We start from the raw sequence: 16,585 nt of genomic DNA, 5'->3' as shown, positions 1-16,585 counted from the left end.
GCTGAAAAGGGTTGAATGGATTTACAGAAGGTTATTTTTTGCAAGTAAATTCATGGCAACACATTAATTTGATTAGTACATGCTTTAGAATTACTTTACACTCAAGCGACTCAAAAGATGTTAAAGTTATCTCCAGGCTGCTGGACAGATATGTGTTACACCACCAAGGTACAGATCAAGACAAATCTGTGACTCAGGATTTTATCTTGGGAAGAGCGCAAGGTGTACGAAGAACTCAGAATAACGAGGGAAGATAACTCTGGGAACTACAATGTGTCAGAAGAACATCTCTTGCTAATACAGCTCCCCACCAAAGACCTGGTTATCTAAGGTTTATATAGGAATGCCTAGGTCAGCTGACAAAATACTGGTCTTCTGCTCCATAAATGCAGAAAAAACGATAACAACAGTGGAAAATTGGAAGTCTGAATTTCAGCTTTCTTAGAAATAACTGCAACCTGACACATTCCATAATATTTAAACAGGGTGGGGGGAGAGGAATCATCAAAGATGTTACGATGTTACGTTTAGAGATGACATTGACATGAAGAATAGGTAAATTTTGTTTTTCAACTACTGGGAAAGCAGACCTCATAGGAACTCAGAACAAGTAGGAGAAAAGTTGTTGTTTTTTTTCTTTTTTTTCCCTTGTTCTTTTTCTTTTCAAAGATGAACCTAACTGCGCTCAAAGCTTTCGTGGGCTTGCTCTGGAATTGCTGGGTTCTGGTGGGTCACGCACAGGGAGGTTTAGGAGACAATCATGTCCATTCGAGTTTTATTTACAGGAGGCTGCGGAACCATGAGAGAAGGGAGATTCAGAGAGAGATTCTCTCTATCCTGGGTTTACCTCACAGACCCAGACCATTTTCACCAGGAAAGCAGGCTTCTTCTGCACCCCTCTTCATGCTGGACCTGTATAATGCCATGACAAATGAAGAGGATTCTGAGGAGCTGGATTATTCACTGAAGGGATCAATGGCAGGGGAGAGCAGAGGGATACGAAAAGGATACCCTGCCTCTCCAAATGGATATTCACGGAGAATACAATTATCTCGCATGACCCCCCTGACCACACAGAATCCTCCCTTAGCCAGCCTGCACGACACCAACTTTCTGAATGATGCTGACATGGTCATGAGCTTTGTCAATTTAGGTACGTGGAAATACTTTTTGTTTTTGCTCTCTCTGACAAACTGTTAGTGTGATCTTGTGAAGGGCAAACCTCTCGGCTGAACTGTGACCTGCTCTGAAACAGCAGGATTGGGCCCGGGCTGCTGTGCCACTGGTAAAAGAAAAACCATACGGATGGTAAAGTAGCTACATTGTAGGTGGCCATGGAAAAAGATTTTTCTCACTGTTTATATAAAGTCAGTTTCTATAACTTCCCTCTGCTGGCTTCTGTTTTCTTTCTTTCATTGATGTAATGAAAATTCTAGCCTTAGGCCAACTAACTCCTTTTTTTTTTTAAATCTCTAAAAATCAAACACTTATGCCTGTTGCTCAGTTATTTCCCTCAGTATTTTCCTTAAAACTTACACATGAACAAATGTCAGTTGTTAATATTTTAAAGCCTAGAAAGGTATGAAAAGGGAAAAGTTAAAACCATAAAAAAAATTTCTTAGGTTACTTAGTGCGGGTTTTCTGTTGTTCAGAGACAGAGTTTTATTATCTTTTCAGTTGGATGACTGGATTTTAAATAATCTGTTGCTGTTCCTTTGTTATTTCTATTTAATAACAACAGGCTGTGTTTTATTATACTGCTACGCTGCTCACAATCTACAATGGTTCTTATTTTCTCTGTCATAAATAAATTAAATGACAAGTAGAGTATTAAACACCAGAAACATGCAAGCAAAGAATGCTTTTGAAAATTATATAAATTCAGATACAAAACCTGATAAAACTAAATTATATTGGCTTCTGAGTATAATAAACATGCTTGCCAGTTACATTGTAGGAAAAAAAGCAGTTACAGATTTCTTTACTAAAAAACAACTTAAATCTCATATAGAAAGCTGCAAATAATTCATTCAATTAATTTAGTATTTTATAAGTATTTTAAATGCTGCAGGACTGATAAATTTGGCTAAAAACCCATTTCTCATTGGACGTGAATAGTAAGAGATTTAATTGAAAACTTGAAGTTTCAGAATAAGCTACTATAAATTCTGATGAACTCTTTTTTCCAGGATAGAACTTTCTGTAGAAACTTTTTAACAGTGGCACATGTTCCAAAATACCTTCATTTTATCAACACGTTCTGTACTTTTTTATGTCTACCAGGTTTTCAGTAAATATTAATACTCAAAATACTAAAATTTTAAGAAAGTAACACTCTAGAGTTTATTTACCATAATAACAAATCACTTTTCATTAATTATTTGGCTGACAAGGAGGTGCTCAAGTCTGAGACTTTTTCCTTAAGAGTAACAGATGTCCACACCTCTAAATATATTTGCTTTTTGTTTTTGCTCCAGAAATAGCAGGTTAGGAAAGAAATGGAATCTGTTTTTTGAATATGTGTTCCTTATCATTAAGAAACAGTTACATACTGCTCATGTATTGCTTTTAAATTAACACTGTGTGCCTTGATTTACCCAGAGTATCTGGAGTCAGCTGAATTTAAACTAGTAAAGTTATACAGAAAAATCGGAAATGCTCTTGTTCTTAGCATTAGTCAAGGCATTCATCTAGCAAAAATTTTTCTTGTGTGTCCTGAGAAGCGTCCTCTGTAAATATATCAGGGACCATTCCATCAGCATCCCTGAGGACATTTACGTGGGACCTAGCCTTTGATTTCAGAAATGTCTTTGATTACAATAGGGCTTCTTGCAGTGAATGAGGAGAAGTCTTTGAAGTTTCAGTGTCAGATATGTCCTAGGCTGATCCTACTGTGCTTTCTCAGACAAAAGCCTTCTCTGGAAGAACTCAAATTTCCACTGAGTGTCTTACCTTGGGTAGGAATGTTCCAATATTTATCTTTTTTTGCCTTAAGAAAGTAATTTTGAGAAGCTAAAGCTTATCTTGTGTTTCAAAACTGAAAACTGGGCTGAGATGCTGTATTTTTCTAGTGATTAATATTAATAGACACCATTAGCTTATAGTAAAATTCTGTGTAAAGGTCAGGTTTAATTTGGCATCTGTAAAATTTAAATGTGTCTCAGCTCTAAATACCCTTTCATGCAAGCTGGATATTGTGGTATATCACACATTCCACAGTGCAAAATGCGTAAAAAATATTGAAGACCAATATAGATTAGCTTCAACATTTTCATTAAACTATCCTGTGTTACTGCATAATTAACATAAAATAAAATAAATCATGAAAACAAGTAACTATTTAATATGATTTATGCAGTATGAGATTGTGACAGATGAGGGCAAGCTCTTTTAATGGAGAATGGAGAAAAATATGCAGTGATAAGTGAATGCTAATGCTGTACCTTAAAATCAATAAAGGCTGATGCAGCACAGTAATAACTCAAATGGATTTAAAATTGAAGCCCCAGTCAACTTGCATCAAATAAATCTGCTCTGAAAATAGTATTGACCATGCTCACACTTGCACACCATTAATTACATAATGTGTAATTATAAAACTCAATAAATCATCATGATATTTTAAATTGAAAATTTTGTATGTAGTTGTACCTGTTATAAGAATTTAGGACGTATTTATTGAAACAAGAAATATAGCTGAGATGTTGGATAGAAATTATTAAGCATAAGAATTGAAAAGACTGAAAAAGATTAAAAAGTAAAGAAAAAATGGACAGAAGCAAATAATTTTCTATTAAAGAATAAAAATTTAAACTTATGTACTAACTTTGATTAAAACTGCAACCTGTTGGAGCTGCAAATACCTCACCTTGAAAAACAAATTTAGAAAATAATTATCAAGGGAACTACAATCATATTTCTGTCAAGCAACCAGGGAGACAAATAAGAAAGCATTTATTTTTCCTGAAGTTAAAATTGTAGACACCTGCTCTTTCTACTGGAGTTTATTTCAGAATTTCCATCTCTTTCTTTCTTGAAAGGTACAAGAAGACAGAGACTATGTCTTGTCCTGTGTTTTGTATAAGACTGTGTGTGTTGGCAGCTCACCATAAATATTGATGAGTGTAACAGAGGAGTTAACTGGGTTTGGTCCAGCAGTCAAAGAATAAATCCTCCACTAAACACACTGGGGTTTTCAAAGATTTGATTATATCACCTTCAAATTCAGAACTTTGTTTTCCTGACTAGGTGTTTTTTTATCCTGATATAATATTTTATTACATTATTGCAAAGCCCTGACTCTTTAGAGTTCTGGCATCTTCTTTTTGGCTGCTCTCCCAAAATGACATATATAGGATACCCTGTTCCCCAAAGAACAGGCAAATAATACTTATGCAGTCCAACTCACTTTTTGCACTCTCAAAATTTAGTTAGGGAAGGATCTTTTAAGATAAATATTAGTGTTCCCACTCCTCACCTCTTACAAAAAGAGGGGGATTGAATAAAATAGATCTACATGGATGAGGTTTGGAAAAACAGAAGCACTTTTGTAAACTGCATTTAAACATTGCAAATATTCCATTATCATCAAAGTGATCATTAAATCCTCTATACTTAGGTGTTCTTTTTCATGCCGTTCAAATGGTCTGTATTTTCTTTTTTTTTACAATAAATCTGTTAATTTTTCTCCTAAGAGAGTGTTTAATTTGCTTAGCAAGTCTGTTTGCTTTCTTCATATTTTCCTGTTAATTGATATAAACCTTCCATAAAATGGGAGATATATATCTGGTTTTGTGGTTTCGTGTTATGTTTTCTTTTTCAGCATATAAAATAAATTTCAAAATCTTGAATGTGAAGATCGCAATAAAATTTGTGGCCCTGACATACATATGCTAAGAAGGATACAATAATTACTGAGATTTTTTTAAGTAACCCCAAAAAGACATTTTTTCTTCTTCACAGACAATATGAATGATTCCACAATCTTAGAAAAATTTTGAAACCGAACGTGCTGTGTTCATTTCTTACACCAAACACTGAAACCAATGGAAATTTTGTCTGAGGCACAGAGGACTATTCATATTTCTCCAGCTTCTCTGTCCCAACTTTGAACACTGTTTTACAGATTATATTCTTCTTTAAAACCGGAATCATTAAGCAAATACATAAATTCAAAAGATTTTAGCCTATAGTGTTCATTGGCGAATGCTAACATGGCATAGAACAAATTTTACAGCTACTTTGAGAAACTTATAATACATCAATCCACGCCAAATACCTGTACAAATATATTTTTGTTACACATGAAAAAGAAAGGATTCCTTACTGCAATCAGACCCTGTGCATACATAGTAGCTCATTTCTTAAATTAAACTAATTCAGTTTCTACAACCTTCCACTCACAGCTAACATATCATCAGCGAGGAATATGGAGTGCTAAGCCATAAAATGCCAGGAGCTGAGGAAGGGGTTTGAAGGATACATGCAAAAAGGCCTCAGGATCATTAACTTCTCTCCTAAAGCTTAGGAATGAGCACACTTTCTTTCTTTTCCACAGGATTTCTGATGTTGCTCTCTTAATTTTAACCGTACGTGAATTTCTTTGGCTGTGGTACAGTTTTAATGTATAAATGCAGGCTTCTAATGAAAACATTGACACAACTGTAGCTGAAGCCATGGAAAGAGTGCTATTATCTTGCCTTGAACAGAGGGATGCTATTGCAGAGATAAAACTTGTTAAATAACAGATAGACCCCATGTCTTTACTTGTGGAATTGGATCAATACTGAGAAAAAATGAGAAAATGTTTGTGAAGCTTTTATTCAATGGCAAACCCAAGTCAATAAGGTGCTGTTTTTCACTCTTTTACCTAACATTTAGAGCAAATTGGATCAAGCAGGTCTCATTTAATTTTCATCCAAAAAGTCATCACTTGGCATCTTGAAATCCTAAGACTTTTTTCCCCTTTATTAAAGTTTTGTCACCCAGTCAGTGAACAGAATGAATTTCTTGTGACTTAGTACAGTCAGGTATTAGAAATAACTATGAATTATGAAATAAATTTCTATGATCAAGTTAAATATTAAGATAACCCTTTGAAAATAATTTTACTTGTTTATAGAGTGAAAGGACTTTACTCACAGGATGACATGAGGTAAAAATCCTCATCCAATACTTATAATTCATTAGAGTTTCAACCAATTTTTGTGCAATGACAGAGCAGGTTTTCAGAGATTGCTTTCAATTTTTGTCTAGAAATATCCTCCATATCCTCTTTTTTGAATTGCACTACATTTGTTGTTTTATATTGAAAAATTTTATATTTCCTTTGAAATCTCTCAAGTTACATGAATCTTAAGAACTATATGGCTCTACCTCAAAATAGCTTTGTGTGATCCATAAATATCATCTAACAAAATAATGTTTTTATAACTGTCAATTAATTTTTTTGCCAAAGTTAGCACTTTAAATCCAAGTAAATTATTGTATCTACACAGCCAAAAAAACGTCAAGCTCTCCATTAACTGGGGTATAAAACTGTCTGACTCTCCTTGCCGACAGGTTTGAAAGAATTTGCAGATAACTGAATAGAAACTGATTTAGCAGATGGTTAGACGTGCATGGTGAAAAGCTATGTATATGTATGGATATATAAAAATATATATTATTATTAATATTTTTCCCATTGGGAAGAACGGCTGACCCAGTTCCGCTTTTTCTTTAGAAAGTGTTCCTTTCCAGACTAAACACAGACTTTGGGTGGGGTTTTGGGGATTGTATGTATTGTACAGTGCATATTTTCCCAGGAAAACACAATCTGGCAGTGACTCTGGCTAACCATGAAAGAGAAGGAGGCAGGCTTGTGGAGACATCTCTGTGTGGAGAGTATTAGGGGAGGAATCCTGCCATGGATTGGATGGAGAGCCTCTCGGTTCTCTTCCTAAACTCTGGGTTGTTTTCTTAGCTAACTGGACAACTTTGGCATCTATGTCATCTCCCACACTTATTGCTCCTGTAATTATTTTCTCTGGACATTAAATTATGCAAAGAATTTTACTGTGGCCACCTGCCTCCTTACTGCTGGAGTGATGGGGGTAATTATGACAGAGGCAGTTCCTTTTTCTTTTCATTTTAGCCATGACAGTTCCTTTCAGCTTGCTTTCATAGGCCCACAGACTAATAGAATTTGGAAAAAATTGATTGATTGCAGTCTGATCATTCTAGGTGTTGTCTGGTGTTTCCACATAGCTGAGAATGAACAGTTTATGAAGTGCCAATTGCAGCCTCCAGCTAAAGAAAGGCTCCCCAGGGCTTCAGGAGAGCTCTGACTGCTACCAGACTTTATAATTATTTCCCACACTTTTCCCTATTCTCTCCTCCTTGTCCTTCCCCTTGTCTCTAACCCCTGCTGCCTAGGCAGGGTCACTGAACTTTAGTTTTATGTCAATGGCATTTGGCTGTAGAAAGGATTAAAGGCTGAGAGGTGGTGAGACCAGGCGACAGTGCGGGAGATGGAGAGGGAAGGAATGGGAGCAGGCATGATGGAAAAACAGCAAAGCACAGGCTGAGCTTTAGAAGGAGGACATCCCTCCTCTCAGAAGAGAACAGCCAATGTTCAGGGCTGAATACAGACCTGCTGGGCACGGGAAAGGCTCACAAAAGAGAAACAGCCACTGCAGAAATTACTGGAAGTCCTGCACCTCTGGGCCTCACGTGGAACTGATGGTGCAGCACTGAGAGCATTTCCCATGCCAGTAGAATTACAAAAGTGGAAGTTTGTCACGGTAGGGAGAAGGTGAACGCAGATGGAGAAAGAGCAAAGAGCATGATAAAGACAGATAATGCACAAATGAAAGGCAAAATGAGTGCAGGTGTGGGTTTCTTCCCCAAGTAAGCCTTGAAGGCAAAGGGAGGACTTTTCTTCTGAATCCCTTGTGGCAGAGCAGCTACCTCAGCTTCCCCAGGCAAAACTTTTCATCCTTGCAAAACAAAATGCAGCTCCCCCCACCCTTCAGTATGTGTGTGCTGGGAGCACACAGACAGGCTACTAACATTTGCAGCCGTAAATAACTTAGAAGCTGCTTTTAAAAACCACAGGTTAAAGGATGAGGGCTGCCATGACGCACACAGAGGTTGAGATCAGAGGAGTAGCTAAGAGGGGTCAGGAGAAACAATGAATCCCCTTGTTCTGAGTCATATTTATGAGTGCTCCATTGCACCTAAAGTTCATATTTATTGGCTAGGCCATGGGGTTTCCCTATTTGCTCATCTCTTAAAATAACACCCCCGGTTAAAATTTCCTATAAAACACAGAAATGCTACAGTGGGCAGAATTTGTCAACCCTGACAACTACATTATTTAAGTTTGTGGGTGGGGCTCACCAAGCAAGAGCTGGTTTGTGTTTTGTACTGAATTATGAATTTGTTTCTATACAAAACATGACTGTAATATAAGCAGAAAGGGAAAGATTTTATAGCTCAGCTCTCCACTCAGAAATTTCCCAGTTATTGAGAAATGCTCCAAGAGATGAATTTAAGTGTTTAGTTCCTAGCTCTTTTTGAGCAATTATTCTGGTGCAATAGATCAAGAACCTGGCTTTGTTAACCACTACTATACCACTTCATAGACATGTGGTAGATGAGGCACCTGTGGTACCTCACCAAAATATGGTTCTACTTTTTCTCCCACTGTAATTCAAGACAAACTGAGGCAAAAATTATTAATGAGTCAGAACCTAGAAAACTAACCAGGACAGCTAGTGCTGGTTCATGAGATGTGTCTGTAACTAATAATCAGTGACTTTGCAGAAGTAAAATTCCACATAATTATTTTTCAAGGAGAATTAGGATGAGGAAGAAATTTGAACAACTGAAAGTTCTGTAAGCTTTATCTTTATCTGGCTTGACAATATTACTTATTCAGACTCCATGACAACCTTAAGGTGTTTTCCAGCTTCAATGTTCTGTAATTATATCCCTTTGTTGACTGGGTCAATTAAATGAAATTATTGTTGTTTTAATTCGTAGGTATTTGACTGTAATCAAATTAATGAAGTTAAATCACATGATCTGGTAAAGCTGTAGCCCTATTCTGGAGTAATTATTGTAAATTAAGAGCAATTTGGCTAGGCATATCCATTTAAAACATTTTTTTAAATGGACAGGAAATACATATGGGGTATGCAGCAATAAGATACTGCAAAGCAATTTGAAAAATTCATTGCATTGGACTTTTTCAGTTGTGAATGACATAATTTTTGGACCTAGAGGTGTTAAATTCTGTTCTGACAAAACAAAATTCTGGAAAAAAATATGTGATCTGTTTCATTCTAGGCCTTAGAAAAAGAAGGAGCAGGGACACGGAATGATCTGGGACTGTGATTTTGAAGCAGTGGGCAGATGGTATCAGGTGGCACCTGGTGCCTAGAGCCATGGGATTCTGGTGGCATGGTTTTCAAAAACACTAATTGAGAAATTGAAAGAGTGGGAGAGCAGTAGTGTGGATGATATCTTTGTGAGAGCAAATCCAGTGCACAACCACTTAACAACTGTAGTCTTTGGGATGATTTATGATGGTGGAACAGAGCTCTGGGAAGGTTGTTCCCAAGGTTAGCTCAGCTGGAATATTTGTCAAAAACTACAAGTCATAACATGCTAGTGATCCCAAAGGTTAATCTGCTGCTCCTGACCAGGTTACCTTGCTGCCTCATACATGAAAATTAAATGTGGGCTAAAGTTTTGTAGTAAGTCAGTCCCACCTCCAGCTGAGTCAGAGAGTGAAAAGTCAGAGCAACCTAATAAGAAAATCCTGAAGAGCCTCAGATAGAGAATGAAAACAGTGTACCTCTGTTTTCCAGTCCATAAAATGAGGATGGGCAAATACTCCTGTCTTAATTTTCTCTTCTGTGCATTTTCATTCTTTGAAGTTGCATAGTACTGGTATAGCTTTCTTCTTGTGAAGGCTTGTTTTACTCTGGCTGTGAGCTCTGTAAAATACTTACACCTTGCATTTCATCATGGTGATCTCAAATATTGTTTTAGAAAGGGCTAAAAAAGGCTCTTCTGTAATGGCAACAAGTTTGCTGTTCTTAAACACAGTTTACAAAATAATGAAAATGAAAAAGAGGCACTGGAATTTAAGCACCAAGACTGAGATTTGTGTTCTGGTGTAATGAAGAGAGGAAGCATGGCTAGCTTAGCTCTTCTTCTCAGAATATAGGTTTGTGTCTCTCTCAGTCATGTGTGCATACATATCAGTCTGTGTGCATGGCTTTGAGTATGTAATATAGAAAGCATGTAAATCTCTTCAGTTTTAGTCACTGGAATTTTTTCCCCCTTAAATCATAATATTCTTTCCCATCAATACTATGTGGGTTTAGCAGCCCTGACCTTTCAAGCTGCCTGTTTGGACCAGTGTTTATCAGATGACCATTTGACCTCTTTGTTAATTGTACTTAATTACATCCTGTTGTAACATTTTGAAATAAGGAGGAGAGTTTATGGATCTGCACCAAAGACCTGAACACTAAAACAGCAGCACAATTCAGTGGTATGAGGTGCTGAATAGTCATGTAGTGAGGGTAATGGGAGCTGAGAGCTGCGGCTCATCCAGTTGCTGGCAAAATTAGATCCTTAAACCAGTCCTTTTCCATTTAGGATCATTGGTACTGCTAATAAAATACTTTTTTTTTTTTTTTGTTCTGAGATGGGCTTCTTTCCTCTGACTAACAGCTTGGATACTTCTCCAAAGAGATCAAGAAAGAAGTGAGATATCAACAAACAGCGCTGTAAGGGCTGAAGTTCACATCTGATAATATAAAAGACGGTAGCCTCTGTCTCCACAAATTATATCTTTCTAATTTTCCATAATTTCATAGTTTCTTATACTTCCATAGATCTGCCACTTCCCATGAGTTTTTTAAGACTTGTATAATATTTGCTATGAGATTTTCTGTGCATTGATGATTTATGAGCACATCTAAGATTTCAATAAAGAGCAGCAATTATCCCCTGCAGCTGCAGAAAAACAAAAATGAAAACAAATCAACATCCAGAAAAAGCCACAATTCCTGAAAATGGTCACTCTAAAGGCTCAGAAAGCAACTTCAAGCACTTTTTATTTTACAGTGCTTTCCATATAGTCAATGGCTTTTGAAACACATGGCATTGTCCGTATAATTTCTCACTAGTGATGAGATATATATATATATACATATATGTTTCCTTTTCTGTTTTTCCACAGCTTACTTTCCACAATTTTGTAGTAAACTTGATTTCCTGAAATACATGAAGAAACACAGGGAAGAGAAGCTAAAAAATTATCATTACCAGGTGAAAATCTACTCCCAGAATTTTAAGACAAGGCAAAAGAATACACCTTCAATTTTGTTTTATTATAACAGTTATAAATAGACTTATTGCAGAATGAAGTGCCATAAAAAAATAATTGTTTTTAGTGGCTAACTGCACATCATTATGGCATTATTGTAATGGTTTATCATCCAACATGAGTCAAATTCTAGATTAAAAAAGGTAAGGTACTTAGAGCTGTGCTGTGGGCTCTTTGGCTGCCCATGGTTGTCACTGTGAACTGAACACTATTGTGAAAGCTAAAACTCTGTACTCTATTTCATGTAGCAAAGGTTAAACCTATAGTTCAACTAGACACAATTTCCTTTACATAGTTAAGTGTTTTTAGTGTATTGATTTAAGTTACAAGCTTATATGATTAAAAATAAAATACAGAATTTTCTGGATGTTATAATAAGGTATTCAAAACATCATGATTTTAAAATCCTCTTGGGTGTTAAGCAATAGAAAGTATACCTGGAAACATACAATTAGATATGATGATAGTCAGGAAGGGCTGGTTTATTTTTCAGAATTTTGAGAGGTCATATAATGTGACACTATATAGTATTGTATAGCACAGTAATTTAAAATTACTTATTATTTCAGAATGAGGGTTTTTTTTCTTTAATCCTTCAGTTATCTCCTATATAATATCCTATAACTATCAACAATGGTTCTTCAAAAGGTAAATTTTTTCATCAATTTTGAATTGAGAACCATGTTTAATGAGGCTATATATAATAATGAGATCACATTTACAAGGACAAATATTTTTAGATACATCAATTTTTTAATTTAAGTAAGTACATCTTAAATATATTTACACTTTTATGAAATATGTGTACATATTTATTTTTGTAGAGAAATATAGATGTATGTCAATGCAAAATCCAGAGGCGATTGATGCTGTGGAGTAAATTCTAAGTCACAGACCACAGAATATACAGAGTTGAAAAGGACTCAGAGGGATCAAGTGCAACTCTTAAGTGAATGGCCCACATGGGGATTGAAGCTCCAGCCTTGGTCATAATAGCACCATGCTCTGGCCAACTGAGCTAATCTTGAGGCTGATTAGTTCAAGTTCATGCTGCAATTCATTGGGTCAGAATGAAGAAAGAAATGTCATTAATATTAACAGCATATTGCCACTATGTTGATTGCCCAGCAATTGTGTTCTGCTTCCTCCATATTTGTATGTATTCCTTATAAATGCAAAATACAGAAGATGTGCTTATTAGGATGTGTGTGCACGGGAGGCCTTGTCTAAAAGATGCTCATCACTCAGCTGGAGCCAGTACACAGGCACACTCATGAGCTGAAACCTTGACTCCATGGGCACAGCTCCCAAACAAGTTGTCACCTCTTCATGCTGTGTTTACATTACCATCTGCTACTGTACAGTAATGAAGCTTCTTTTATTAACATATAACGTTACATCATTATATCTGTGAGGTTTACCACAAGCTCCATTAAATCAAGCTGCTTCTCCTTGTCTGCAGGTAGGGAGTGGTTTTCATCAAAATGGAAATGAAAGCATGTATCTAAAAGATGAGACTGCTATGCTTCCAGTTTTGGGGGTGGACAAAAGGGGTTTTTTATTTGTTAAAAAACCTAAGCCTCTCTCCAAAAATTAGAGCAGTTGTCCCTTCCAGTCCTACTGGAAGAACAGGTTTAGCAAAAATGTGCAAAGACAAAGGTTGATCCGATGCTGGAAAATGCATGTGAAATATTCTTAGTGATGTTGTACCAAAAAGATTGCGGGTCAGCTTCCAATTCCCTGCTCATTCTTACCTTCTGCTTAGAAAGACACACAAGTTTTGTCTGGGGACCTCAGTTCAGCAGGCAGTGCAAGCTTCAGGAGACCATCTTTGCTGTTCCAGAGACGTGTTACACCTATAGATACCTCTGCAACCAGCTTGGGTATTGTGCTTGTAAGAAACTGTGAGGATTATGAGGAATGCAGTCTCAGGTGGAATAACACTGAAAATGCAGAAGTATTACAAGCATACCCACAGCCCTGGGCGACCAGCTCTAGGTGGCTGTGCCTGAGCCAGGAGCAGATGACCTCCTCAAGCCCCCTCCAAACGCAGCCTCTCTGTGACTCTGTGACAGAGTAATCATAAAGAAGGCAGACCTTACTCTTGTTTTATACATTGACATCAATCATCAGGGTTTTTTGGAGAGGAGTGATGATCTTGCATCAGAAAATTATTGGATGAACAGTACTGTGTGCTCAAAATGTCATACTTTCTACTTTGGAAATTATTTTCTTGCTTTTCTCATTTTGAGACTCCTGTGTCTCTCTCCCCAAGTCTGCCCAAAAGAACCTACTGCTGTGTAACCTGGAGTAAATCTGAGTTCTTCACATTGTTTGTGAAGATTATTTTTACTTTCCTTTGGCAGTGCAGGTGTAATGCTGGGTGGCTAACCCAGAGGTATTTTATTCACTAACAGTCAATGAGTTTCTGCCTAGAAAGAGGGTCAAAATGATCACTAGCTTTGATAAGTTTTAAAATTCTTTCTGGGGGGAAAGACTCCGATTTTTTTCCTTCTTTTTCAGGCGACTTATTTCATTAAGTGAAATTATCTCTGTGAGAATAAATCATGGTCAGATTAGACTGACAAGAGCTGCAGAGGAGAGGGTATATCCATATTAAAAAGCTGTTGAAACCGCAGCCAGATCCCAAACTGGCTATTAAAAAACCAGCCAACTGAAAATACCATTCCTCACAACCCCTGGCCAGTCTCCTATCCTGCTCTTCCTCCTCATTTTCCTCCCATTTTCTTTCACTGTAGTGTCTGTGAGGGCCTGCCCCTGCCATGCTTCTTACCCCATTGCTCTGCTCCTCAGTACCACTGCTTAGGCTTTCCTAAGTGAAGGCTTTCCAGGCTTCACTCTGGCTTTCCAGGCTTTCCAGCAAGAGTGTGCAGGACAAAACTTCAAAACAAGGGCCAACAGATTATAAAAGATGAAGTTTAGTCTCCTTACATTTTAATTTTAAGGTGATGACTGAGTACAGTGATTAGCGCAGTAATCATTTGTGCAACAAAAGTGTAATCTGAGGATGTCTGAATTTATCTGAGCCAAGCTTACAAAATAACTAAATACATGGTCTGTGAGCAGCTATCTTTTTGCAACTGTATTTAGTATCCTGTCTGTATTATATTCTAGCAAATTTTTTTATTTCTTATATGTAAAGAAGCCTTCTACTCTCTAAATGAGATGTTCTCAAGGGCTTCCTTCTTTATCCTTGTTACAGCTGGACTGTTTTTATGGAATGTTTGGTCAGTATTAATGAGTTGGCAAAATTAAAATACTCAGATGTGAGCACAGAATAAGGAGAATATATTGCCTGCCCAATCCTATCCAGTTTGATGTGCAGACACAACGTCCATGGAAGCATTTCCAACAAATTCCGGAGCAGAAAATAGATGGAGTTTATTAGAGAGCATGTGTGAATGGTAAGTGGTACAGTGACTTGCCACCTCTGGCTGGAAGTGAGCAGAGGGTTAACAGGAGCAGAAACTAAGGAGATGTGAAAAGATAGAGTGCACTTTAATGTTTAGCTTTTCCTCCCCTGCCAGTTGCCCTATGATGATATATGCCTTTTCACCCTCCTCAGAAGTTATGTTTCATCTGTATACTTTTACAGTGTCAAAACAGTTATAACTTACACCTATTTTCTGACCATTGGATCCCAGAGGTATAACTTTTGTTTCTATCCAGTTGCAGCTGAACCCAAGAGGGATCTTTTTTTTTTCTGTCATTTGTTAACCTTGAGGTTGTGTTGATCTGACATCCTGACTTTCACACACAGTCAGAAACCTGGCAATAATTGTTCGTTTTCTTTGGGATGATCTGTGATTATAGAAAAACAAAATTAAATGTGATAAAAAATGGAAGTCTATTGACAGATGGTATAAAAATCTACTGGCTTTGCTAAAGGTGAGGCAAAATAGACATCATTGAAAGCAGCAGACAAAATTAGCAACCTGAGGCTTGGTAGCGTAATGATTAGCTAATTTATCTATGCATTAGCTCAGAACTGTGTCATAGAGGGATCTTTGGTGAATTCTATTTTTCCAAGTAAAGATTTATTTATCACTGATGAAACTGAACACAATCAGAAATCTAGTAGATTTAGATTAAATCTAGCAGACTTAGATTAGTATGTATTTGTAGTTGGAGTGCCTTTGTAATACAGTGTGTCTTAAAACAATAAAGAAACCCCAGGGTCCTTACTTACTAAAGATTAAATGACAGATATGTGCAGTTATATCTTTTGTTGTGCTTCATACTACAGCTGAGCAACTGGAGTGAAAGATTTGCATTTGTGAGGCTGAAAGATACAGTGCATTATATTGTCAAAACCATCAGGGAAAAGAGACTTTGAGGAATCACGTTGCCAACTATTTTTTATGTTAGGATTGTGATAATGCCCAAATTTAGACTCTCAAAGTTCTGTTCACTTCTATAACTCGATCTCTTTGTCTGGTTACTTCTCCTCTTGTCTTGGCCGAGAAAGGCAGGGTGTTGCTTCCCATTTATTTTGTATCAACAACTGAAAACCTTCCAGCATCTAATTATTATTGGACCAGCTGCAGTGCAGCACTTGTTTTGACTTGTTGAGCAAGTGCATTTGACTTGGAAGAAGAGTAAATTGAATGAATAACACATGTTTAGTAATGAAATTTTTAACGAAACATTGGCTATTGAATGAAGACCAGCAATTTCATTAAAACTCCTATTTCACTCCATATTTTAATATAAAGTAACCAGAAGGTATCATGGGTAATCTCACAGTGTCCAGATCACTGGGGAGATTATGTGTGAGAAAGCCAAACCCAGTTATGCCTCTTTGATTGAGGCATTTCTTTAGGTATCTGCTTATAAAAGTTGCTGGCACGCAGTGTTACAGGTTTCTGGGAAATCTTTCTTTCTCGTGGTGAGTGCTGGAAGCTTTTAACTATTAACTGAGTTCTAATTCTTATAATATTTCATAGGAAAAAACCACCAAACTTATCCTTTTACATATTCACTACTATTCTAGCATGGCTGTATAAATTTCATTATTTGGGTATTGTCTATCACTTTCTAAAGTGAAAACATTACATGCACATTTTGAGGGGATTACAAAGTAGAAATCACATAATTTGAAATTCCACCTCATTACTATTTTAGTTTTTACAATACTTTAAGATTCTGAAATGTGTGTATTGTTAATTGGCAAGG

General features: G+C 36.7%; 1 protein-coding gene across 5 annotated transcripts in view; it reads left to right on the top strand.

Annotated features, from left to right (window-relative positions):
• The first annotated feature begins 223 nt into the window (after window positions 1–223).
• The window catches only part of BMP5 (bone morphogenetic protein 5), a 53,508-nt gene continuing 37,146 nt past the window's right edge, over window positions 224–16,585 (top strand). For 3 of the 5 annotated variants that reach the window (XM_062488554.1, XM_062488552.1, XM_062488551.1), the window contains exon 1: window positions 224–1,153. In XM_062488554.1, the coding sequence (XP_062344538.1) occupies window positions 670–1,153 (484 nt within the window). In that variant the 5' untranslated portion in view covers window positions 224–669. The remainder of the gene's footprint in view (window positions 1,154–16,585) is intronic. The other 2 variants (XM_062488555.1, XM_062488553.1) reach the window with 2 other exon arrangements.

The sequence above is a fragment of the Cinclus cinclus genome, chromosome 3 (genome assembly GCF_963662255.1).
Source record: "Cinclus cinclus chromosome 3, bCinCin1.1, whole genome shotgun sequence".
NCBI classification, from domain to species: domain Eukaryota; kingdom Metazoa; phylum Chordata; class Aves; order Passeriformes; family Cinclidae; genus Cinclus; species Cinclus cinclus.
The sequence above is the reverse complement of the archived record's forward strand: the minus strand, read 5'-3'. Positions and strand labels throughout refer to the sequence as shown.